The 26,353-nt window shown below is 41.9% G+C and overlaps 2 protein-coding genes across 5 annotated transcripts in view; one reads left to right on the top strand and one right to left on the bottom strand.

Moving 5' to 3' along the window:
- Positions 1–26,353, top strand: part of IL7R (interleukin 7 receptor) — a 188,913-nt gene that overhangs the window by 35,123 nt on the left and 127,437 nt on the right. The gene's annotated exons all lie outside the window — the stretch shown is intronic.
- Positions 833–25,474, bottom strand: LMBRD2 (LMBR1 domain containing 2). 4 transcript variants are annotated; one of them, XM_083402865.1, is made up of 18 exons: positions 25,024–25,474; positions 20,893–21,120; positions 19,377–19,465; positions 18,156–18,251; positions 17,613–17,780; positions 16,670–16,880; positions 16,147–16,221; positions 14,976–15,089; positions 14,175–14,358; positions 13,677–13,858; positions 12,727–12,860; positions 12,079–12,184; positions 9,526–9,623; positions 7,722–7,825; positions 7,025–7,071; positions 6,188–6,293; positions 4,860–4,992; positions 833–4,648 (listed from the first exon to the last, which is right to left on the bottom strand). In XM_083402865.1, the coding sequence occupies exons 2-18, from the start codon at positions 21,064–21,066 to the stop codon at positions 4,588–4,590; spliced, it is 2,082 nt and encodes a 693-aa protein (XP_083258991.1). In that variant the 5' UTR covers positions 21,067–21,120; positions 25,024–25,474; the 3' UTR covers positions 833–4,587. The 4 variants fall into 4 exon arrangements, with proteins under 4 accessions (XP_083258991.1, XP_083258993.1, XP_083258992.1 ...); XM_083402867.1 differs by having other exon boundaries at positions 4,860–4,989; positions 25,024–25,470; XM_083402866.1 differs by having other exon boundaries at positions 25,011–25,467.

Below are 26,353 nucleotides of genomic sequence, written 5' to 3'. Positions count from 1 at the left end.
TGCGGCTTGCAGTGCTCCTCCCAGCCCTTTCCCTTCACTTTGGCTTTGCTGTATTCAGGAAGAAAACGCTTCCTCTGAAACACAGGGGCAAAGCAGCAGAACAGAAGCCCTTGTGTGCTTTTTGCAAGAAATGTAGTATTGTGCTCAGGCAATACCGCTGCAATCCATATACAGACAGAAGTACAGAAACTTAACACTGCTCCTTAGCACATTCCATATCTTACTTGGAAGAGCTTTCTTTCCCATGGGATGTCTGTCAGCAGTGAGTGTGTACAAGTCCAAATTTAGTACAATAGAGCAAAACACAACAGTTTCAGCGATGTGAAAAATAAGTTGAAAGCGAGCTTCTTAAATGATATACAGCTGTACCTTGATTTTTGGACAGCTTAGTTCTCGAATGTTTTGGCTCCTGAACACCGCAAACCCAGAAGTGACCGTTTGCAAACTATTTTTGGAAGCTGAACGTCCGACGGGGCTTCCGCGGCTTCCGATTGGCTGCAGGAGCCTTGGTTTCCGAATGTTTTGGAAGTCGAACAGACTTCCGGAATGGATTCCATTCGACTTCCAAGGTACAACTGTATTTGGCTGGTACCAGAATGGCAAAGGGAACACTACCGATTCTTAAGAACAGGACAGCAAATACGTTCATCCCTATTTCTTTTTTTAAGGAAAAAACAAAAAAGGTGCATGGATCCTGCTCATGAATACGACTCTCATTGCATCTTAAGACTATCTGCTCTGCTAATTTACTGAATTTTCTGTATTCAGTCTTGATAACCTTTCTGGCATTTCACAATTACACAGCAAACACTGACAAGGGAAGCATGATGTAAATAAAGTTAATTTTAATTTCAACCAATATACAGCATTACATTTTAATTTATTAAGATAGTGATTCATATATCCCTTGTTAGATATAAATAATTATACACTGGCAGCAAATATACATCTCACTGTTCATGACTCCAAATCCTAATGCTGTTTACATAGCAGTTATTCCTGTTCCCAATAGGAGAGCAACATGTACCTTAACCATGAATGAGGCATTAACAGGGAAATAAATCAGTGACAGTAGCAAAGACAAGTGTTGCATGATTGCAGAAGCTAAGAAAACTGTATTCTCGCTTATCTGAGTTGAAACAAGAAATCTAAAAATTCTTATAAACAAATTAAGTGTAAGGTTCCAGAAAAATATTACAAGTTCAAAAAAAAATTGGTCAGCATCACAAATATGTACACCACCATAGAATCTCAACACAGTAACATCCAAGTACCACTAGAATTTTTAGAAACTGTGACTTGAAAAACTACATTCCTGTGCATTATTCTGTTTGGTGGCCTGTTCTGCTACCACCAGTGTAGATCGAGAGCTCTAAGCAAAAGCAAGAATGTTTTCAAAACTTAGGTTTTGGTTTGAAGTTCCACAGCGGTGTATAAAGAGGAAGACACTAGAATCTTGGAAATATTAGCATCATGCAGTTTAAGTCTCAGGGACACCACCCAAGCGGCCTTAGCCTCACTCTGAAAGTGACCTCAGACACAGGGCTGCCTTAGTATCACTGCCCCCCAAGCCCCAGGCAGCTCCAGTGAGTTTCGTGATAATGTCAGTAAAACCATCCCATATCAACCAGTTTCAGCAGGACTTGCCCACCTTGAAGATCTCCAGTAAATCTCTGCTTACCTTCCAAAACATGAGAGGTAAACTACAATTTGGCGTTTCACCCAACATCATCCAAATCAAGTACCAGGGAGCTTTCAGAAGTCTTAATGCATGTGTTTTCTGATAACAATGTTTTCATCAGTTGAAAGTTGAGTTGGGGAACCTGTGGCTCTCCAGATGTTGATGGGCCCCCAATCTGCATCAGCCCCGGGTGGCAGAGCTATTGCTCAGGGGTGAAGGGGCTTGTCCAGCAACACCTAGAGGGTTAAAGGTTTCACACCCTTGTTCAAAAGAAATGAACTATTAAAAACATGACATCTCTGGTGCAATATTTCATATATCCCCCCATATCAGTTTGCTGATTAGCACTAGTTAACACAACTTCATTAAAAGTCCCAGCATTTTCAACACGTGAAAATCCTTTTTAATATCATAATCCATTATGTTTTCCATCAGTGTTTTGGATAAATAAAACATTTAGGGCTTTTTATATTTAAAAAAAAAATAGCTTAAAAAATATGTTCTGTGCCATGTTTAATGGATTATACGTACTTAGGATATATGAGGAGCCCACTGATTTTCAAAGAGGTGCATGCACTGGGATTCAGCATCAGACCATTTATTGGATTGAATTCCAACATTTATGAAAGTGAAATCACAGTAAATTGAAGGGACAGATAACATGCTTTCAACAGTCTTTCACTTTCAACATATGCATTACTTATATGACACTTCACTGAAGCTACTGTAAATCACATTAACACTGATTTCGCGCACCCCCCCCCAAAAAACCCCTAAATCCTAAAATGCTTAACTAAAATGTGATACAAGATACGGATAAATACCACTACTGTTCCCCCACTCCATCTGTGCATGACATCACATAGACGTGTCATGCCTTGTCCTCGTGGCCAAGAGCCAATGATGCAAGGCAGGACTGTAGCAATGCACAGTATGAAATCACACATTCTTTGTTTAGGTATGAAGAAGGAGAAAGCAGCAGTCTACCCATGCCTAATAACATCTAGTTTAAGCACTGCAATCCTGCACCGTGTTAGGCTCCTTAAGTCCTATCAAAATCAATGGAATTTGAACAGCCTGTCTGCAGGATTACAGCCATGCTATTCAATATACAAAGCACTCAAATCCTTTGCTTTCCTAAAATACCCAAGGGTCTTGTAATAAGTTAAAAAGCTCCTCCTCATATATGAAACATGCTGGTAAGAAAGAGTGGATATCTGTCCTCGTAGCTTTACAATATATGGTCACGGCCAACCATTAGCCTTCATTTTAAGAAAGCAAGCAAGTGCAGTCCTATATGTGTCGACTCAAAAAGTAAACCCTATTGGGTTCAAGGGGACTTATTCCCAGGTGTCCTACGATACTGGCAAACATCCCTCAAAATGACATTTGCTTTTTATTTCTTCCAGCCCCATTTACAGTCACATATTTCCACCCAGCACTGATGAAGCCCGTTATGTAGCGCATTCGCTGGCGTTTCCTGACAGACATTTCTGTTTGGAAAGAGGAAGCATTTTTTCTTTCGCAATGAAAATCTGCGCTGAGTGCAAAAAGCACATGTATCATGAAAATGTGGATTCCTTGTAAAAGGCAAAAGAACTAGGTTGCCACTAGTGCTGTTTACTATTAAGGAATCTTACTCTGCAGAGAAGTTCACTTCTTCAAAAGGAAAGGTGCAGTTTCATACACTTCAAGAACTATTTGAACAGTGCATTATTTTTGAAGTGATGACTTTGCCTCCAGTAGAAATTAACACTTTGCACAGACAGAGCCACTAAGTGTGGTTTAGCTGAAATAGATTTTCATCTGCAGCTATTATACATAAAATCTCTGGTATATTTTTTCCTCTTCATTAAGCATGTGCCAGTATCTATGAATTTAAGTCAGTGCTAGTGAACATTTAAGATTCTACTGGGTCTTTCCTATCATGCATGCTAATACCATTCAAATGCATATAAGGCTGACAGAAATCATTCTCAATTCAGATGGTTGATGTGCAGGCATTCCAGATGATGAAGGTATTTTGCAGAGATTTGCCCTTAAACCTCTCCAGCTTTTCCCAAACTTGAGGTGAAGGCCAGTCAATGATAGTCTATGACCTGACCAGAGTGGCTTCTTTAATCACGCCCATGGTTTGAATTGAAGGTAGGCCATGCAATTGCATCAAGCTATGACTAAGTTGCACTTACAATGACCCAGCTGCACTGCGATATTTTTTTAAAGGGCAACAGCCTTCTAAAAAAGAAAAGAGAAAGGGAACAAAGGAAAGGGGACAGAAAGAAAACCCAAATAACCTTCAACATTTAAGAATGTTAACTCCAGCTGAGCCCTACATTTGTTTATTTAAAACTGAATCTACAGTGACGATTGACAGACTGAGAATTATTTCCCTGATTCAATTGTAAAAGACCCAACAGAACGCCTTTTTGTATCAGTGGCTGCCTACACACAAGTGAATCCAGGAGAGGATTCTAAGCAAAATCAACACAAGGTCTTCCAGTTCAGAGCAGATCATACCCAGAATAAGACTGACCCCCCCAATGGCTCACTGCCTAGCATCCCATTCCCACCCTCCAAATCCCTTCATTTCCTTCCCTTCTGGGTCACTCTCTCTGTTGCCATACTGCTCTCTACCTATGGCTCACAATTCCCATGTTATGGGGGGGCGGTATTCAAGGAGCAGGCAGAGAAGATGGGCAAGGCACAGCTGAGGTGGTTCCAGTTTCAGAAGCCAATGCTCTAGCCCAGCACATACTGGGCAATTAATTACACAAAGTGCATTTTGAAAGGGGGAAAGTTTCTTATTTCCCACATTCTGTTTTCTGTTTGTAAAGTGAGGTCGTGTTGGTTGCAGAATGCATTACTGAAAGGACATTCACCACAGCAATGGATGCAAGACTGTTGGTTTAGACATCGTCAAAGATTCTGCTTCGCGACATCGACAGGTATCTTCCACCAGGCTGGTACCTGTAGAGTATATAAAGAAACTATATGAAGAAACTGTGTTAAACAACTGTAAGAGGAAAGGAAGAACAAGCTATAATCTGTAAAAATTTATGCTCTAATTTTGCCTTATAAAAGATCCTAAATATAAGTTAGAATATAATGATGGCTGGAGAAAAAGAATAAGATATTTATAGTTACGTGATCCCTTTGTATTTATTGCTGAATTTCTCACCTTCCTAAATCGGAGTCGAGAGGATCTTCACCAACTGAGTCAGAATTAAAGTCCAGAGGTTCTGCATCTTGAAGAAGCTCAACTCTGTCCCTTTCATTCCTTCCATTTGATCGGGTGTACTTAGAAGCTACTGCTGAAAGAAGAAAAATATTTTTAAACAAACACATAAATAAATGGTACTGTCAATACGCCATCAGGGTTTCCAAAGCTTAGAGCATATGGCTTTGAGGGGTTAAGAGCAGTTTTTTTCTCTTCTTCTTCAAAATGAGAATGTGTATTTTCCAAAATCAGCACAGCATATCAACTGGCTTTAAGGCAGAACTCAGCACTGGTTCATAAACGTATTTAATTATTTTCAAACTTGATTCCAAGTTGCTCATACTCAAGTCTCATCAAGAAGAAGAAGAAGAAGAAGAGTTTGGATTTGATATCCCGCCTTTCACTCCCTTTAAGGAGTCTCAAAGCGGCTAACATTCTCCTTTCCCTTCCTCCCCCACAACAAACACTCTGTGAGGTGAGTGGGACTGAGAGACTTCAGAGAAGTGTGACTGGCCCAAGGTGCTCCCACTGGCCCACATGCAGCAGCTGCATGTGGAGGAGCGGAGACGCGAACCCGGTTCCCCAGATTACGAGACTACCGCTCTCAACCACTACACCACACTGGCTCTCAAAATCTCTAGGAGGCAGACTAATCCACGTATAGCTGATTGCGGGACTGGAACCAAAATACAGAAGACTAGCCATGATCCTCAGATAAATAAAGAGGTGGTCAGGCCTGAACTAGCAGGTCACTCCTCACTTAAGAAAGAGAAGAGATCATTTGCCCGGAAAGAGGTGAAAATGCTCTTGTCTCGGTTGCATGACGTTAATACAGAATGTACAAGCGAGGAAAAAAGCTAGCAGGCAAAGGCCCTATCTGGGCTATCCATTGAAAGCAGTATCACACCACTTTCAACAGTCAAAACTTCCCCCCAAGAACAGCGTTAACTATACTTTCCAAAGGTGCTGAGAGTTGTTAAGAGACCTCTACTTCTCTCATAGAGCAACAATTCTCAAAGTTCCCTAGGAAGAGGGAATTGTGTCTCGGGGGGGGGGGGGCATAGAGGTCTCTTAATGACTCAGTACCCATTACAAACTAGTTACCCGGATTTTGGAGGAAGCTATGTTTGTTTAAAGTGCTAGGATGCTGGTTACACAATGGATAGTATAGATGAAGCCTAATTTACTGCAGTGCTGGAAAGTACCTAAATCTGAAATATAGAGGAGCACCATGATACCAGTACTACTTCTGTTAAGCAAAAGCCATGGCAAACAAGATAAGCTCTTACATCTAGTTGTATTAGTCTCTGTGAAGCTAGACTCTTTTTGGTCTGCTTGAACATTTCTGTTTCTAGAAGAATCTTCACGGTTGTTCCCATAGCGTTCTTTCCACTCCTGGTCAAAAACAAACCAAACCAAACACATACAACAGGCTGTATACATCCTCTAACACATGTAATAGCAGAATAATATTGTTTGACAATTATTCTTATTGCAATGATATTAAATCACTCTCTCCAATCTTCTGAAATCTTTATAGATCTCCGGGATCCTTATTAGAGATTAGTGGAAAGACTGGCCGGCATAACAGAGGGGTAGACCTGCCTGCTACAAGTCTAAAACCTTTCCTGTTCCTTAAGTAGGTCTGCGGTTGAACTCTGTGGGGCACAACTTCAGCTGATAAAAAAATAGCATCGCCTTATTTTAAACCACAAAAGGTGAGCAACTGATGTTCTACACAGAATGCAAGTTTCAAATGTGCAGTAATAACCTGGTGCACTCCTAAATCATATAACTATACAAAGCTAGGCATGCCATTGAGGATAAGGCTACCTGTGACTATAAGCCACAATGGTTATGTTCTACCTCCAGTGCCAGAATCTGCACACTTCTAAATACCAGCTGATGGGGAGTGTCAATTGGAGAGAGTACTGTTGCACTCAGGTCCTGCTTGCAGGCTTTCCATGGACATCTGTTTGGCCACCGTGAGAACTAGGCAGGACACTGGCCTGAGCCATCAGGGCTCTTAGGTTTTTAAGTTTCACTCTGCACATAATTGTACTGTGTTTCAATTCTGACGCTATCTCTTACTGACTATGGAAAAATAATGAGCTGGTCATATATACCCTTCTCCTGTTTTCACCATCTTCCTGTCTTTGCCGTTTTCTTTTTTCTAAAGAGAGAGAAAATACTTTCATTTACTTTGGATTCCTCTGTAAATTTAATCTGAACTTGTACTTTTCTTTTTACTTATTTCTATGGATTCATATAAACTTACAGAATTTCAAACAACAATTCTCTGTCCTAGGTGGTTTTTGCTGTTTTTTCACTTTAACAGTGAAAAAAGACAATCAGAGAAATGGGGTGGGGTGGGGAAAACACAAACTTTTATAAAATCCACTTTTTCCTAACCTGCACTTAATGCTTCATATGGTCCTGCACCTTTGAGTTCCAGTGCACAATATACTCATTTTTCCATTAATGCATTATCAGCCTGTCTTGCTTCCCCCACTAACAAAATTAGATAATTCAATCATGCACAAAATGTTTCAAATTTGCAGTAGCCCTGAAAAGTCGTTGGTTTATCTTTCTTTTCTCCCAATTTTGAGAGATGCTAGCAGAGGTACATATATAGTATTAGGTGCCATATTAGGTTACATTCCTAACCTTGCTTGTGTGGGAGTAAACTTTACTGAATTCAGTAGGACTCACTTCTGAGTTGAGATGGTTAGGACAGTGATGCTAGCTTCCGTCTATTTCCCTACAGTCGCTTACAACAGTTAAAAAAATTAAAAACCATAAAATATTTCTTCTTCTTTTTACCTCTTCTGATTAACTCTTTTCCTTCATCAATTAAGTCCGAAGTCATCTCATTGTCTCCCATGAACTGCTGGAATCCCAAAAGATTCAAACATCGAGTTCCTAAACTGATAAAAGGAGGGGGGAAAGTTTTTTCCATTGCCAAAAAATAAAAGCATAAGACATCAGCCGCAAGGTGAGATTTGACCTACTGCCTTTTTGGGGGTTTGACTTCAAAACTGTTTTGACCTCAATCCTAGGGTGAGATTGGAAGGCAGCTGAGCTTATGACTTCCCTTTCCTGACCCCATCTCTGCTCTCTCAACCAGAAAAAGAATAATATAATGAATGAAGGGGGGAGCACTCCTATGTTCACATAAATGCAAATGTACTAGATGATCCTTGGGGTCCCTTCCAACTCCACCATTCTAAAAAATGTGATTTGGGAAAAGTGATCCCCCAACTCACTTCTAAAGCAGAAATGAACATAAATTAAGTCAACCTATATGGTACATGAGGGGCGCGGGTGGCGCTGTGGATAAAACCTCAGTGCCTAGGACTTGCCGATCGTATGGTCGGCGGTTCGAATCCCCGTGGCGGGGTGAGCTCCCATCTTTCGGTCCCAGCTCCTGCCCACCTAGCAGTTCGAAAGCACCCCTAAGTGCAAGTAGATAAATAGGTACCGCTTTATAGCGGGAAGGTAAACGGCGTTCCGTGTGCTGCTCTGGCGCCGGTTCGCCAGAGCAGCTTCGTCACGCTGGCCACATGACCCGGAAGTGTCTCCGGACAGCGCTGGCCCCCGGCCTCTTAAGTGAGATGGGCGCACAACCCTAGAGTCAGACACGACTGGCCCGTACGGACAGGGGTACCTTTACCTTTACCTATATGGTACATGTGGAGAAACTGTGGGTTTTTGGGGGGGGCAATCTGAAGTCCAGTTGAATATAAAGAAATGAAAGGTGAGATTGTTTAAAATCCTTAAAATACATTTTATGTTGAAGTGTATGTACCAAGAACCATCATCAACTTATGAATACCTACAATAGAATATAACTGCTTGAGTCACAATTTGTAAAATATGGGAGAAGACACCAGTTATGGGGTGGGTAGAGTATAGTAAAGGTAAAGGGACCCCTGATCATTAGGTCCAGTCGTGACCGACTCTGGGGTTGTGGCGCTCATCTCGCTTTATTGGCCGAGGGAGCCGGCGCACAGCTTCCAGGTCATATGGCCAGCATGACTAAGCCGCTTCTGGTGAACCAGAGCAGTGCACGGAAACACCGTTTACCTTCCTGCTGGAGTGGTACCTCTTTATCTACTTGCACTTTGAAGTACTTTCGAACTGCTAGATTGGCAGGAGCAGGGACTGAGCAACAGGAACTCACCCCGTTGCGGGGATTCGAACCACCGACCTTCTGATCAGCAAGTCCTAGGCTCTGTGGTTTAACCCACAGCACCACCAGTGTCGGGTAGAGTATAGCTTGCTCTAAATTCTATGGTACAAATTCATTCTGGTCACTTATTACCTGACTATGAGCTTGTCTTGCATCCCATCTTTTTCTACCCACGCTAACTCAAGAGCTTACTCTGCTGGTAAACACTAAGCCTGCTATCATAAACGAACTTAACTGGAAGCAGTGTTACAAAAACAAAGGAAGCATGGGTGACTAAGCACTTGAAGGTTGATGCTAACAAAGAATGTTGGTATTTCGATTACTGTGCAAGGATGGCATCTGTTTAATTAAGTTTTCCCAACCTTTTTGGAAACACAGACTAGCTATTTCAAATATCCCAGCAAACAAAATAAATCTGAATTACTTGTTACTTACCTAAAGTATGTAGCAACACAAAGAATGACAACCAGCATGGGATAATAGATATAAAATCCGTCTGCAATGAAGGACAACACTTTCATGGATCCCATAATCTGGAAGGCAAAAAGCAACAGAGGTTTAATATGGCGATTCTGATCACCGCTCAGGTGTTTTCGTTACTGCAACTTTTAGGCATTAGAACTTATATTGTACTGATGCACATCATGCATATATTCCATCCTTCATATGAAAATCACAGGGCAGGTTACCCTTTAAATTAAATCCACAGCCAACAAAAGCAAACAAAGCAGTAACAAAATCAGTAATTAAAACCCCAGATTGCCATTCTAATTAGAGCTATAGTAGGCTAACAAAAACCCTTCAAAGGCTTGGGCTAACAGGTATGTTTTTACTCAGCGCTAACAGTGCTAACAATGCTGGTACCTGTTGTGCAATTCCATAATTGGGACATTGTAGTACTACTGGCAGCTACTTACCAAAGAACAAAACTGGATTATAATTTGCCACAGATGACAACCAGCAAGGATGTTGGTTTTATGGTCTACCTCTTCACGAGCTTGTACCAATACAATCAACTGGAATGGGAAGTCTGATGCCCATTTTAAATACAGCAACTCAAAGTACTATTTTTTAAAAATATATTTTTTATTAAAGATTTCTTGGTTTGCAAAAGTGTGTGCAATGTCACTTTTTTCAAGTTACATTTTCTACAGGTCAGTTTAGTTTGTTGAGACATTAGTGTTACATTAGGAAGAAAAGGACGGAGGGGGTGGAGGGGGCCATGGTGGGTGATTAACTTTTTTAACAGATAGCTTTTAGATCCAGATCTAACAACTTGCTCTGTGCTCCCACCTGCTGGCAGAAAAGTGGCATGTTCCGTTTCCATGACAGTCCCAATGCAATTCAAGGAGCTGCTGCTAACTACTCAATGCCTCAAATAGGTGGGGGCTGCATATTTCATTGCAATGACCTTAATCTGCTGCAAGTACCATTTCATTATTCAGTTTAGACTCGAGCTGTGTACAACAAAAGTGCACAGAGGGGTGCTTTTGGTAGTTACCGTCAAACCACAGAACTCTAGAACTAGAATACATTCTTTTGTGGGGGCTGACCTTCAGCAGGAAGGATAAGCTGTCATGGAGCCATTTTGCACATAGTATTTTATTGCACTGGTTTTTATTAAGAATGGGCAGGCTAGAAATCTATGATTATGCTAGATGCCTAATTAAATACAACAAAAAGGGGTAGAGCAATGCAAATCATTGCACTGGACTTGGTGTTTATGTTTATGTTTATAGGCATTCTTACACCCAACTCTGCTGGCCTCTTGCCAGCCACTACCAATGGAGTGATGCCAGCATCACTTTGCTAATAAAGGGCTCTCTCTTATGCTCTCCAGGACAGGTGTGCCGCTGGGAGATCCCTTCAGGTGGCATTCCAGAGGTGGGGAGCGGCTGAGCTAGCTCAGGATCTATTCAGCTGCCTTTGTGTGGTAAGACCCGGGTGGATTACTGCGCCAGCTCCTGGCTGCTGCAGAGATCATCCTCCCACTGCCCCATATTTCATTCTGCCACTACGTACAGCAGGGCTGTGGGTATGGTCCTGCTGCTCCACAAAGCCCCACAAGTCAGTGGCTGGGCTTTGGATTGTAGCTGTAAGTTTTTCCCAGTTAATTTGGTGGAAGAGTTGGGCCTCTTCTATTGAGATTAATGGGATTTAAGAGCTTCACCGTAAATGGATGTAATACAGTGGTGCCTCGCAAGACGAAAAGAATCCGTTCCGAGAGTCTTTTCGTCTTGCGGTTTTTTCGTCTTGCGAAGCAAGCCCATTGACGGAGTAGCGCTATTAGCGCTATTGGCTAAAAAAGGGCTAAAAACGGCTTTTGGGGGGGATTAGCGGTTTTGCTGCTAAAATGCTTTTAGCAGCTTAGCGATTCAGAATAAGGGGTTTTGGAGCAAAAAAAAAAATTCGTTTTTTTCCGTCATTTTTCATCTTGCGAAGCAAGCCCATAGGGAAATTCGTCTTGCGAAGCGCCTCTGCAGACGGAAAACCCTTTCGTCTTGCGGGTTTTCCGTCTTGCGAGGCATTCGTATTGCGGGGCACCACTGTATTATGTAATGTAACATAATATGCCAGTTACTGCTAGCAGAAACAATGTCCAGCGTAGGGGTACACATATTTGAACTAAAGAAGAGCTTCTATCTGGTATAAAGCAGCCAAAAGAGAAGTCAGATAAAATCCTACAAAGTTGAAATCTTGAGCTGAAATCAACAATATCCCATTGCAGCATTCTTCTTGTGCAATGGACTTCCACGTGCACAAAAGGAATTTTCCAAGCTTCTCCTTCCCAGTGGGGAGACCTTCCAAAGCAGGATGGGTGTGTGTGCAAGAGGCAGGAAAGGACAGACAGAACATCACTTCTGGAAAGTTGGCTCTTACCCAATGAAACTTTCATTTTTGACAAAACACTTTCAGCTTTGATCTGTGAACACCATTTAACATTTACTGTTGAAACGCATTACATCAAGACATATTCTGTTTACTTACAGATGTATATGCAGTTGGCTGTTCTAAACTCTTTGCAATTGTTGAATCCATATGAGTCAAGCCCAAGAAATTCAGACACAGTGGAGGAGTCAAACGGCAAAACAGCCTGCGTGAAAAGAGTTGGCAATTTTGAAGCATTTTCTTCTGTATTTGGCATCTCCATCTTCCTTCCACATTACTAAGATCTTATGAACCAATGCTAACTATCAAAACATCTAGGAGCTGTATCTATATTTTTCATGTATGCCTATTGCATGTTTTGAGCACTCTTTGTCATAGATTCTTTCGATGCTTAGTATAAAACAAAATAGCCAATATTTGTATCTGTTCAACATGCAATTGTCACCAACTATCCGCATTCATATATTGGGGTGGGAATCTATTTGGTTAGTTGGCCTGATGTCTAATTGAGGTGAGGACACTCATTTTCCTTTCCATGGAACTTTATGGATCCTGGTGATCGGTTGATTGGCAGTGCCTGCAAATCCTGCTTTTAGAAGGAAGCTGTGTCTTCACCTGCCTCACATCAAGGAAGATAGTGTTCTCTGGACCTGGGTTATGAACTAAGTATGTTATAGTGTAATTTTTGCATTGCCTCACCTCTAACTATTTAAAGCTATCCAAGAAATACATTAATTAATTACTTACATGCCACTGAAAAGCAAACTATACGCATCCGTCTGATGGTGAGAAGCTAAATAGTAATAGTTGAATACACGGATCCTGAAGACAGTAGAGTAAACACAGATACTGAGGAAAAAGATGGTCAAGAAGCAAGCCATCTGCAAAACAGACAAAGATTGCATTCACAGTCAGGTAAGTATAATCTGCTTTGTTAGCTGCTTTATAAACTGATCATGCATTCTTTATACAAAGGGTTATAGCATGAGAACGGACTATGCAAATGTAAAGGTGCAAATAACACTGTTTGTATGATGCACAAAACAAGGGCCGACTTATTCATACTTCTACAGATGTATCTTGGATTCCAAATGCCCTGGAACTTGGAAGTTTTGGGTCGTGAATGCCACAAACCCGGAAGTGATTGTTCCGGTTTGTGAACGTTCTTTTGGAACCTGAACATCCAACGGGGCTTCTGGACTTCCTGCAGCCAATCAGAAGCTACGATTTGGTTTTCAAACATTTTGGAAGTCAAATGGACTTCCGGAACGGATTCCATTTGACTTCCAGGGTACAACTGCGTATTTTTCTGCAAGGTGACAAGTCACTGTACTTGATTGCATGGAGAAAAGTTAGTAAGAATAAGCCTGTACCATGAGATCAGCTGCCAATCAGCTGCATGACCATTCTACTTTTTTTTCCTGACAGAAATAGCTGTGGGATCACTATGTACAGACATTTCCTCACTTACATGGTGGGTAACATTCCTGTACCACACATATACATGAAATTGCGTATTGTGGGGAACACCATCTGAAAAGCCAAACTCCACCCACAAAAATCCCCCGAACACCACCACAATTGCTCCCTCCAAACGTCCTTTCTCAAACTCTAAAACGATCAGAAGATACAAGCATTTAAGAAACAAGCAAACTACTCTAGAAGTCCCAAATGTCATTAAGAGTAGATAAACTGACCTCTATGTAGAAATAGTTGTAATTCTTCTCTGCCAATTTTATGAAGACTGCAAACAGAGACAGAACTGGCCTTGTGCTGAAGAACGTGCATTCCGACCAAACGACAATGATAGAAAATGTGGCCAAAATAATTGCAAGGATTCTGTGAAACCATGGCCTCAGCAGACACTCCCAGTACCACTCTGGAAAAATATACATGATTACTGAAGAAGTTTTTAAAGAAGGAAATAGTAAGGGAAGGAAACGTAAAAATCATTTCAAAGCAGCTCATTTCCTCTAACAGCCGCTGTAGAAATGAGTAACTAGTATTATGATGAGAAAGACGACTTTAAATTGGGTACAGGAGACATCCTTTTCTCCCACAGCCTATTGTAACTGCTTGTGTGTGTGCTGCTGGCGCAGGTTGGAGTGATCTGGGCAGTGTGCTGTGATGGACTTTAGTTTTTACTATTTGTTTTCTAGCATTTTGTATCCTATAATATGCAGAACAACACTTACCAACAGTTGGTGTATAGAGATACCGAGCAATCTTGTTTTCAGGTTCTTGAGATGGAAAAGTATGAACAAACTGATGAGTTGCACTGGTTTCATTTTTTGCCACATCCTCCAGGTAAAAGGCTTGCTCTAAAAGAATTCTCCACTGGACCTGGGTACGACGATGCCTTTGAACAGAATAAATTACCTACGGAAACAAAAACAACATTCTAATTATCTATGGCGATAGTTCCAGGGTGGTGGTAGAGAGATAAATAAACAGAACAAATGGGTCAAATATTCCACCAAGTGAGGAAAGTACTCCTTCCTTAAAAATGCACATTTTTTTATTATTATTCTATTGCCTTACTCATATATCTCAAAGCGATGTATAACACACACACACACTAATGCACACACCAAACTAAAACTGAAAACAGTTTCCTATGCACAGCAATGTCTATGGCCACCAGTTATGTCTTATGAATTCACAGTTCAAAGTTGCAAAGTAGAATTTGTGACATGCCATTAAACGCACAGAGACTTCTCTTTCACTGTAACTTTTTTTTGGATTTATTAGTCTTTGATTAATTTTCTACTGCCTCCCCTGCAGCACAAGTTTTTACAACCGCACTGGAAATATTTTTTAAAAAATCAATTATTGGTTCAGATGCACACCAGCTCTATTAGAAAAACAAACTCTTTTGGAATGAGTATACAAACCACGTTAGTTGACTGCAGATGTCTGTACATGTGGATTCACCTAGAAATGGAATAGCTCTACATAAATTTAATACACATATTTCAGTTAAGCTATCTAGTTACCTGCTTATGAAGTTTAGCCAGGTTTTTCTCTGTCGGATAAGTATTGGGCCTTTCTTCAAAGTCTTCATAGTCATCCATGTTCCTACCCATTCTTTCCTGATACTCAACAGGACACTGAAATGAAAAGATAATAGTCTCAACACATATTAACAGCACTACACATTACCACAGCAAAGCTAGCCTGAAACCCTCATAAGTAGCAGCTGAAAAGACACTCGCCTCCTTCCTTTTTCTAGGCCAAGACTTTCCAGCCTGAAAGAGAGTAGGGGTTGCCTCTCATCTTCTCCTCCTGACCCTCTAAAGTGGCAACAGGAGCCAGAATAGCTCCCTGTGGAAGAGATATAATCCTGTGTTATAGGATAGCAGCATTTCAGCCAGAGAAATTGCTGTGATGAGTGCTGCAGCACTCTTCTTGGCTACAAGTGTTTGCTGCTGAGACGGGGTAGTAGCAGGTAACAGTGATGCAACAGCTTTTTTGTGATTTGATTTTTGCTGCAAAAGCTGTTGGGAGGGGGACAGAATATTAAATCAATAAATGGAAAAACTCTACCTTCCATTCTTCCACACATTTTCCATGCATCCCAATTGCCTCAAACTACTGCTGCTTCTAGGGGGCACTGTGGGTTAAACCACAGAGCCTAGGACTTGCCGATCAGAAGGTCAGCGGTTCGAATCCCCGCAACAGGGTGAGCTCCCGTTGCTCCGTCCCTGCTCCTGCCCACCTAGCAGTTCGAAAGCACGTCAAAAGTGCAAGTAGATAAATAGGTACCGCTCCGGCGGGAAGGTAAACGGCGTTTCCATGCGCTGCTCTGGTTCGCCAGAAGCAGCTTAGTCATGCTGGCCACATGACCTGGAAGCTGTACGCCAACTCCCTTGGCCAATAAAGCGAGATGAGTGCCGCAACCCCAGAGTCGGCCACGACTGGACCTAATGGTCTGGGGTCCCTTTACCTTTACCTTTACTGCTGCTTCTGCACTGTGATTGATTGATTGATTGATTGAGGACAGACCCCAGCCAGTCAAGCTGACAATGTCATGGCATAAGGGAAAGAGGAGGGAGCAAACTCCTTGCCCAGGCAACTAGGCTGGCAAGCCTTGCCATGCTAGGTGGTATTTTCATTACCCATGATAAAATGTGATATTCAATAGTATTGCAAAGATAAATTTGTTACCTTCTTTAATATCGTGTCCACACATTTTCTCAAAGGGTGGTTGTATTTGAAGCTTTCGTTAACTTTGCGAACCTCCTATTTAAAAGAGAGACCAGAAACACTTTTTTAAAGTATAAGGTATAGTTGAGTCCCTGCCCCCACTTTCAATTCATGTGCAATTGAGCAAGATGCAACCTAAAGTTAAAAATATTTTTGAAAATAAGATTGCAGTAGGACTTCTATCAAACTGCCAGCAATGCATTCTTATTTATGACTTCATTTCATCCTGGCAGCAAAAAGTGGTGGAAAAAATGGTGGAGGAGACGGGCAGAGTGAGATGGGGGAGACACAACTTGGCCGCTTTTGGCTTCTGAAACAAACTGGAATATCAAACCGTCGGGGAGCAGGGAATTCCCCTTGCATAAGCAAAGCATAGGATATAATCTGAGATCTTTTGTGACTTTTTTGCTTTAATGTACCGTAATTTCCAAAGCAAATGAGGGTCTTATCTACCATCCACACTTAGGTTGCAGAATTAACTTGCCTCCATTATATCCTCCAAGTTTTCTTCTGCGTCTGCCTTCTCAGTCATCAGTTTAGCAGCCTTGAAATAAGTCTTCATAAGAAGGTAACCTTTCTTTGCTCCGTTCCAGTGAGAGCGTGGAATTTCAACCAGGCCATATCCCAACAGCAGCACCAAAAGGAAAAGGCCCCAGGTGTTGGCAGCAGCTATTCCAATTGTCTGAAGTTGACTCCTAACATAGAAATAATTACTAATGATCTTTATGCAAACAAAGCTCACTCATATATTTAAAAATAGAAATTCACTCTCTCTTAAATTATTTTTAATTTAGATAAACATTTCTTTTGCAGATAACCCTCATTATGTGTGAAGCATTAAATCAGGGATGGGGACCCTTTTGCCCACTAGGCCTGCCATCATTGTTGATCTGTGAGGCAGTTTCCCACCAGCTGTGTCCACCTGCTCCACATAATAATAATAATAATAATAATAATAATAATAATAATAATACCCCAACCATGTCATATGTAAGGCCACGGACTTAGAGGAACAATTAGGAGCCTTATAATGTGTTTCTGAGTGTTCTTTTGTGTCTGGCTTGCATTTGCCATCCTTTGAATTTGGCAATGCAAGCCCTGCTTGGATTGGTTCTACTTGCAAACATGATTGGAGCTTCTGAGTGGAGTCAATCCCTGCTGAAAACAGAGCATGCTGTCAGCACTGAAATGAAATTTCAGGGGCAAGGGGAGTGACAAAACTTTGGGGATGCCCAAATTAGCTTTTGGTTCCCAGTCTGACAATTTCTGAAAAAATCCAAGTTATGAAAATACTATATGTATTTCACTACATGTGACACAAAATATGTCCTCTAAACCCCATAACATAGATTTAAATCATCTGTGTACTAAAATAAAATCCTCAATATATAAAGATCTGAAGTATAAAAGTGTATGGCAAATCTTACCATTGCAGGTTGAACTTTGGATTTATAGCCACATATATTAAGAATGCTCCAAATATCAGAAGGTATGTCCCATAGTAGATTGCATTTTCAATTAGTGCTGTTTTAATCTTTCCAGTAATGGAAAAGCCTCCTGACCTAGCATATGACTGCATAAAGGGTAACAGAATCCTAGAAACAAACAACTAAATTAATGAACAGAACCATTTCATCTTACCTATCCACTATTCATTTGTTAGCACAACATGCCTGAAACAAAAAATAACTGTAGGCCTTGGAAAAACAGCGGCTATAACTTCTGAAATCCGATGGACTACATCTCCCATCTGCCCCAGCCAGCATGGTCAGGGATGTTGAGAGCTGTAGTCCAGCAACATCTGCAGGGCACTACATTGGCTAACCCTGGATTAAAGTAACCAAAAGCTCTACATTGAATGGTCAGCCACCTAGTACTACATATTAAACAATACTAAACAAAATGTTGTTCCTTTGAATGTATTCATTTGAGCTGTTTCAAATATTCCAGAAGTTTCTCCAGTTCCTTACCATGTTAAGAACTGTGATGTCCAGTATACCACCCGCCAAAATATTGGCATAATTCCATCAGGAATATAACTCCATGGTTTGAAACATTCATGTTTTCTGTAAAGAAAGAAGAGCAGATTTACGTATAACAAAGAAGAAAGCATCGTTTTTTCTCTCCTAAAGTCATGTTCAGTTGTTTCAAAAAAAGATTATGTTATTGCAAAGTAACATTAATTATTTTGTTCAGAAAATCACAAATTAGTCAGAAACGGAACACTGTGATATTCAGAAATCCATGCTGCTTTGTTTTTTAAAAAAACCCAGAAACAACAATCATAGAAGCCTTTTTAAAAAGACCAAAGTAATTCACATAATGGGCACTATTTAAGAGTCGTGAAAGCAATACATGCAAATTAAATTGATTTCTCTGAGTCAAGCTGAAGCTTAGAATAACACCTCAGCTATAATTATTCCATCATCACACATGAATGCAAATTTCCACCCTTCTCAATATGGGTTATACATCATAACTTGTGGATTACTTAGACTTTACAATGATTCTTTAACTTCAATCTTCTTCCTGAAATGCATGCCTATGATGTTTCATACAGCAGAGGAGGAATCAGAGAAGAAATTTGGTTCACAGTGATCCAGTGCCCACAGGTTTGCAGGTAATCTTACTGGCCAACTGAACCTACAAGCAACTGATGTCAATGATGTGCCAAAGGCTTTGCAGGCTATAAAGATTGCCTTCCCCCCACTATATATCCCATCACAATAATTAAGAGTGGTGCTTTGCCACCTAGATCTCTTAGGTGCAGAGCATTTTCAGCAGCTACTGCACAAACTACAAACTGACTCTTCCAAGAGGGACACCAAGATAATCTTAGGCATTTGTGAAATGCTATGTGATACCTTTCCACTTTAAGATGTGGTAGTTAGGAAATAAGCCAGGGGAAGAGGGAAGGGATACTCTGACTAAACGTCCCCCCCCCATCCAAATTTTCCAGTTAGAGCAGTACTTGAAATAATACAACTTCTAAAGCACAAACAACCAGATTTTAAAATGCATAGAAACCTTTTAAAATGAGAGGTATACCCTTTTCTCATTTGTATACTGGTGAGTGCCCATGCCACACAGAAACTGAACTTTAGAAAAGAGTAGATCTTTTACTTGTTTCATAAAGTACCTAAGGCAGAAAAGAAGTAGTTTAAGATTGCTGTGCATAAGAACATAAGTACCTTGGAGCAGGAGTAGTGTATGAAACATTACCGGTGGTACTTTCAGGTGGACTAGAATTCAGATTAACCTTGCATCGATTGTATATAGTCTAGAGGACAACAACAACAACAACAAAAAGAGTCAGCCATTAGAGAAAAGTGAAATGATATTTCGGGGGGGGGGAGGGTTATAAAGAAGTCTGCTAATTTAGTTGCATATTTAAATCTAATACAGGCAACTCCCCATTTATGCATGAACTATTTGCACGTGACCATGCACACATGCGGTGTCGGGATCCCAGAAACATCTTGGAGAGGAGTCCTAGCTCGTAAGGAGACTTTTCCCAGAGGAGATCCTCTTCAGGCTATGGGGAGGGTCTCCTCGCGAGAAGGCTTCCCCACCTAACTGCTGACATGTGTGGCAGCGCAGCAGCAGTCGCTTCCCCACCCATCAACTGTGTGAGAGCCACAATGTCCGTCTGCTCACACGCAAGAGCCAGGGGGACAGGGTGGCTCTCACACAGCTGATGGGTGGGAAAGGTTCTTCCCCACTCATCAGCTGAGCTGATACAGGCAACTCCCCATTTTACGAGAATTCGCATATGCGCATGGGGGTTCGGAATGTAACCTCCATGTAACTGGGGAGTCACCTGTACTCATTTTCACTATAAGGTCAAATAAATTAGCTTTACTTATAATGCACCATTTCCAGGTATTATTTTGTTTACAGCCATGTATTAGCATAGAACAGGCATGGGCAAACTCGGCCCTCCAGATGTTTTGAGACTACAATTCCCATCATCCCTGACCACTGGTCCTGTTAGCTAGGGATGATGGGAGTTGAAGTCCCAAAACATCTGGAGGGCCGAGTTTGCCTACGCCTGGCATAGAAGGAATCCACTGATCAGAGCAGCAGAGCATGGGTCTGCATGTCCAGACCTTGTCCTGTTTACTGTGGATCATAACCATCAGCAGTCATGCTCATGCTGGGGAAACTTCCTACATGCAAGCAACTTGTCAGAATGGGGAGGGTCAAGGCCTTACTATAGGCCATGAGTGGCATTTCTAGGACCAAGAGAGCAGCTGTGCTCCTCTAGTGCTAGTTCAAATTAGCCCTGGCAAAAAGAGGGTAATGAACAGTGCTGGAGAGCTTCAAAGAGATAGGGCTGGGAAAAGCTGGTGAGTTGTGCCTCATTTTAACCACTGTAACTTTTGTGGCATAACAGCTACAAAAGGGCTGGGGGGGCTGTAAATACCAACGATCAAAATGGAGCCAAGCTGAAATTTCATTCTAGACAGAGCAATGGCATATAGTGGATGTCCAAATCCTCACTCATTTATTTTTAATTGTTTCCAATATTGCCTGCTGACAAAGGATTATTTTGAAAATCAAAGCTTTTATGCAACTTGATACAACTTTTTAGAAGTATCAGTACTGCCCACTTAATAAAAGAAAATCTGCCACTCCTACCTAGAACACTTTATGCATAATAATCAACTTTCATACAAAGTGGGGAAATAAAATGAAATTCCTTACCGTTGTGACATCCAAAGGCAATATAAATACTATGAGGAAACAGAGGTGCCAAGCAAGCAGGGTAGCTACAATCACAAGCTTGTGCTGTTTTTTGAAGTCTCCATACCGATGTAGTATGATTAATGCCAGAAAGAAGACAACTACTATCTCAATGCCCAAAGCTGCACCACTCATTATTGTCTGCTGCCTCCAACCAGGTCGTATAGCTCATCTATAACAATGTCATAGCTATAATAAAAACAAACAATGTTTAATTAAGTTCTCTGGTCGATGATTTGCAATAAACATCCTGGCTGCATTCAGATCACAACTTGGATTAATAGGTATGAATGAACCATATGGCCATGCATGCAGTCACTTTGCTACTTCCTTCGAACAACCAAACATGGAAGTCTCCCATTACCTATAAGTTCCCTGTTTTATCAGAACCAGAAAATTTTGATTAACAGCTTTAGATATTAAGTCGACTGCAAACCATGGCTTAATGTCCTGGCTTGTTCTGTACCAGTTAATCATCACTGTGTGCACCCACCACAAAATACAGGTCTACTTTGAATCCTAGCTATTTCAGATGAAATGCTAAGGAAATGAAGAGCAGATGGCCATAAATACATCAAAGTACCCTAAAACCCTTTGCAGTCAGTTGATTTCATTGTTTGCCTAGTATTTAGTTTTGGACCACAATCTAAAGTGCTTTTTTTTAGGCTTAACTCATAGCTCTTGCCAATTTGACTTTGGGATGTGTATGATTGTGCTCTTAATCTGCATCTTGGCTGTTAATTCTCTCCCACGCTGCTTTACAGCACTTTAATTTGATTTCAAGTCATCTTACATTATGATGAAACAGTAACAATGCCTTCAGAATGGCATTAATAGCCTTTAAGTGCAATTTAAGTCTCTAAAAACACTCACCCTGGCTATGGAAGTATGTTTGAAAATAAGCAGCATCACTAGAAGCCCCCTTCTATACGTGTTTATTCTACTTGGCTTGGGGTACCTCGCAATTCCCTGTCAGCTGAAGGAGTGGCCAATTTAAATGATAAAAAGGCAGAACAGATGGAACATGCACTCTCTCTTCTTACTCAAACCCACTTATTTTTAAGCTGTTCTTCTTCCAGCAAGGCTACTTCCTGTTTCAGAGCCTAGCTAGAGGGGAAAAGGCTTTCTAAAAAGCAAGAGGGGTATATAGGTTAAGCAAGGGTTCAGATTCCCGGCATGGTGTGCTCCAATCATCCCTCACCGCTTTATCTGGATTGTGGAAATAGACTTTATTCTATGTTCAGCATGTTGCCATCATATCCAGGTTGGCCCCCAAGAATGCTGTATAAACCTGAGTGGCTAACCTGTGGCCATCCAGATGTTGTTGAATACCAGCTCTCATCAGCTTCAGCCAACATGGCCAACAACCAGAGATAACAGCCCAACAACATCTGACAGGTCACAGGTTAGTCATCCCTACTCTGAACTTCAACATTGCAGACATACACGAGAGCGGAAAGAGTGGGAAATAGTTCATTTAAAGTGTAATGCAGGTTGAAGGCAGTACTGGAAGTTACAAAGAAAGCAATTCTGGACAATTTCCATAATTAAAATATGGTGTTCAAACATTTTCCAAACAGCTTCAGACCAGGATACTTAAAGAACTGCTTCCCACCATAGTAGCATGTTTACTCTCTGAGATTGTCTGAAGAGGCCCTATCACATATCCTGTTAATATCTGAGGCTCATTTGACAAGAATGTGTAGTAAGGCTTTCCCTGTTGCTGTGCTCAGGTATCAGAATGCCTCAGGAGATCCATTTGGCTCCCTTCCCAGTGATAGTCTGATCAAGGCAGAAAACCTTTGGTCTTTTAAGATGCTTCGATTTCTGTTCCTACCTTTTTTCCTGTTGTTATTTGCTTTAGATTTGCAGTGGGTTTTCTGTTTCTTTTTAGTGTTTACATTTTATTGAATTTTTCAACAGCCCAAAGTTGCTTCCACCTGTCAAAGCTTATTAAGTCATTATGCAATGACTGCAAATTGCAGTTATATAAACAAGGCATACTTGGGTGTACAAAGGCAGAATTTACATGAAATATTAAAGTCTGGTAACATATTTTTACTCTACCATTTTTACAGCACAACGAAAAGGTGATGCAAAAATGCTAAAAATATATTAACAGCCTTCACAATGGGATGTGTTCAGTGAAGGTTAAGTGATTGAAAGCTTTCTGAATTGTAGGGTGAAGATTTCAACACTCCTTACCTGTATATAGTCTTTCCATGCTTGTGAAAAGGGAGTATCATAAACACACATGAAAAAATTGCTAAAATTAGACCTATTCCCATTCTTTTATTTCTGTTCTGTATTTAACAACTAGCCTGCCAAGCTATAGGCAACCACGAATTCCATAGAAGTGAGTGAGCAGCTGTTTGGCAGAGGAAAAGACAGATTGCTTCATCCTCCTTCTGCCAGCAGGCCAGACAGAAGGCAATTTTGTTTACTAGCTTGCATTTACTGCCTGGGGAGAAGGGGATTCTGCTCCTCCATTAAGAAAAGGCAGGCAACTAGCCTCTTGGTCGACTAGGGAAAAGGTGCAAGCTAGTAACCTTTGGCAGCTTTATTTATCAGGCAGTTTTAGTCCCCTCTGGACTTCCAATATGAAACGTTTAAACTGAAACATCAAATTCCATGAGACCAAGGCAGCAATCCAAAGGGGCATATTTATCCACTTTTCATATGCATGTCAAATTTTCTGCCTTCACACAAGTTTGCCTTTCAGAAGATTCTCCTTAAGTTTCGCTGATCTGGGGAAAGGACTTTTCAAAGGGAGCATTTCCCTCCTTCTTTGTGCCAGAACCTCTCCTTTCAAAACTCACTAATGTTTAGGTTAGCTTTTCTCCGACGTACACAGACGGAGCTTTTACATGGGAAGAACTACGGGAAAAATAATATGACCCACTTCCCCTAGTGCCTGAAGTGGTAAAGTTAGAATTTGACCTAATGTTTTGTAGGACCCTCTTCTATGCTTGGCCCAGGCAAGCTACAGAACAAGGTAGTGGATTGTGTGGCAGCAGAATAAGCTGTGCTATTTCGGAGTACTGATAGAGGGAATGCCATTTTTAAGAGATCCATCATGCTATTATGTATCCCCCTACAACTAAAAAGTTAAAAGCACCATAGATAAAAGTTCAAGCTTACCCTGCATACCTGCTCCACTAGTTTTCTACTTGTGAGAAGCTGGTGCCAAACATTTTGCTCTGATTTCATTTGAACCACATCAGCGAGGCTGATCAGTGGGGTCTTGTCTTCTGGGCAGCCCAGGTCCTCCATACATATCGGGGGGTATTATCGGGTTATTGTTCTTATTTTGATTTTATATATTGTGATCTTTTCTGTGAACCGCCCTGAAACCTCTGAGTATAGGGTGGTACATAAATTCAATTAATTCAATAAATAAAAATAAAATAATGCCGCTGTTTGACTTCATCCCTGGAGAAGCACTCCATTGTCTCTCAAGACAGATGGATAGTCAACAATATATTATTACTATTACTAGTATTAATCACCCTAAGTCCACAGGGTGGTTTGCAACATAAAGGGGGGGGGGCATTCAGAAATTCAGCAGCCAAGAGGCACAACCCATTTTGCTGCAGAGTGGCTGGTGTGTCCTCATTTTTACCTATTAGAACTGTTCTCTCTGTTGCAAAGGCTGTCAGGAGACAATACATACCAGACGTTCGCTACCAGAATTTAGAGTGGCCATACCCCCTGCATTAATTATTATTATTATTAATTTAGATTTACGTACCGCCAGTCAATCCGAAGATCACAGGGCGGTTTACAAGAGTACAAATTGAAAACACAAAATACACAACAACAACAAGAACAACAACAACGCCCCCTCCCCTAAAGCACAGCTCATCTACAGTCTTTTTTACACCTGACTCTCTCTTTCTGGCCCACATTCACAGGGACCACGAAGACGAGGCAGCGAAGCGGTGCCCCGAAGCCCACAGGGAGAAAGCAGGCTGAGCGGGTCGCAGCCTCCGCCGCTGTGATAGATGGGGCGCATCAGGGACCCGCTTAAGACTCGCGGCATCTGTTTTCCAAATTTGGGGAGAAACGTATCTTCCCACCTCGGGAACTTACTCAGCGCTGACGGGGCGAGGCCTCTCCCGGCTCCATCGTCCGCCGCTCGCCTCTCAGCTGAGCCACTTGCTCCGGCTCCGGCCTCCGCCAGGTTACCGCGCGACGAAGCGGCCCCGTCTCCCGAGTCGGCTTCCCCTCACAGCAGGCTCCCGCGTCTTTCGGCGGACTCTCCTCAGGCACCAGGCCCGACTCTCGTCAGCGGAGCAGTAAAGCCGGCTGCCGGCAGAGCCACGGCCGCGCCTGACATTTCCTGTTTCGCCCAATGACTCGCCGCCGTCGCCGCCGCCTTCTCGTCACGACTCGGACTCAAGCCCGTGAGGAAGTATGGGTAAACGGGAGAGAGAGAGGAAAAAAAATCAACCCACACAAATATACTTGGAAAAAAATAAAAACCATTTCACAGCACGGGACTACAACACCCAGGAGCCATTGCGGGAGCTCCCCTGCTGTGCGCATGCGCAAGGAGTCTTACGCCCGTTCGGTTATGTAATAGGACTACAATGCCCAGGAGCCATCGCGAAAGCTGTTATTGTTGATGCCGTACCTATTTATATTTGGTTTACTAGGGCTGCTGCAGCCCTAAGCACGCTTACTTGAGTGTAAGCCCCATCTGAAGTGAACGTGGCTTGCTTGTAAGGTGTGCACGGGGTGGCCGTATGTCATAGATGCTTGAGTTGACATTCCAGCATTGCAGGGGGCTGGACTAGATGACCCTTGGGATGCCTTCCAACTTTACAGTTCTAGGATTGCACTGTGAGGCTGCAATCCTATCCGCATTTAACCTGGCAGGAAGCGTTGCATGACACGCATGGGAGACTGTGCTGCTATTCCTTGCTTTCAAGCTGAATGCCAAAAGTGTATCTTTAGCAAAAGCTAAAAAGCAGAGACATCACCTTGCCAACAAAGGTCCGCATAGTTAAAGCTATGGTTTTCCCAGTAGTGATGCATGGAAGTGAGAGCTGGACCATAAGGAAGGCTGACTGCCAAATAATTGATGCTTTTGAATCATGGTGATAGAGGAGACTCTTGAGAGTCCCATGGACTGCAAGAAGATCAAACCTATCCATTCTGAAGGAAATCAGCCCTGAGTGCTCACTGGAAGGACAGATCCTGAAGCTGAGGCTCCAGTACTTTGGCCACCTCATGAGAAGAGAAGACTCCCTGGAAAAGACCCTGATGTTGGGAAAGATGGAGGGCACAAGGAGAAGGGGACGACAGAGGACGAGATGGTTGGACAGTGTTCTCGAAGCTACGAACATGAGTCTGATCAATCTGTGGGAGGCAGTGGAAGACAGGAGTGCCTGGCATGCTCTGGTCCATGGGGTCACGA

The sequence above is a fragment of the Podarcis tiliguerta genome (genome assembly GCF_965153285.1).
Source record: "Podarcis tiliguerta genome assembly, chromosome: 11".
NCBI classification, from domain to species: domain Eukaryota; kingdom Metazoa; phylum Chordata; class Lepidosauria; order Squamata; family Lacertidae; genus Podarcis; species Podarcis tiliguerta.
Note: the sequence above shows the minus strand (reverse complement) of the source record. Positions and strands in the feature narration are given on the sequence as shown.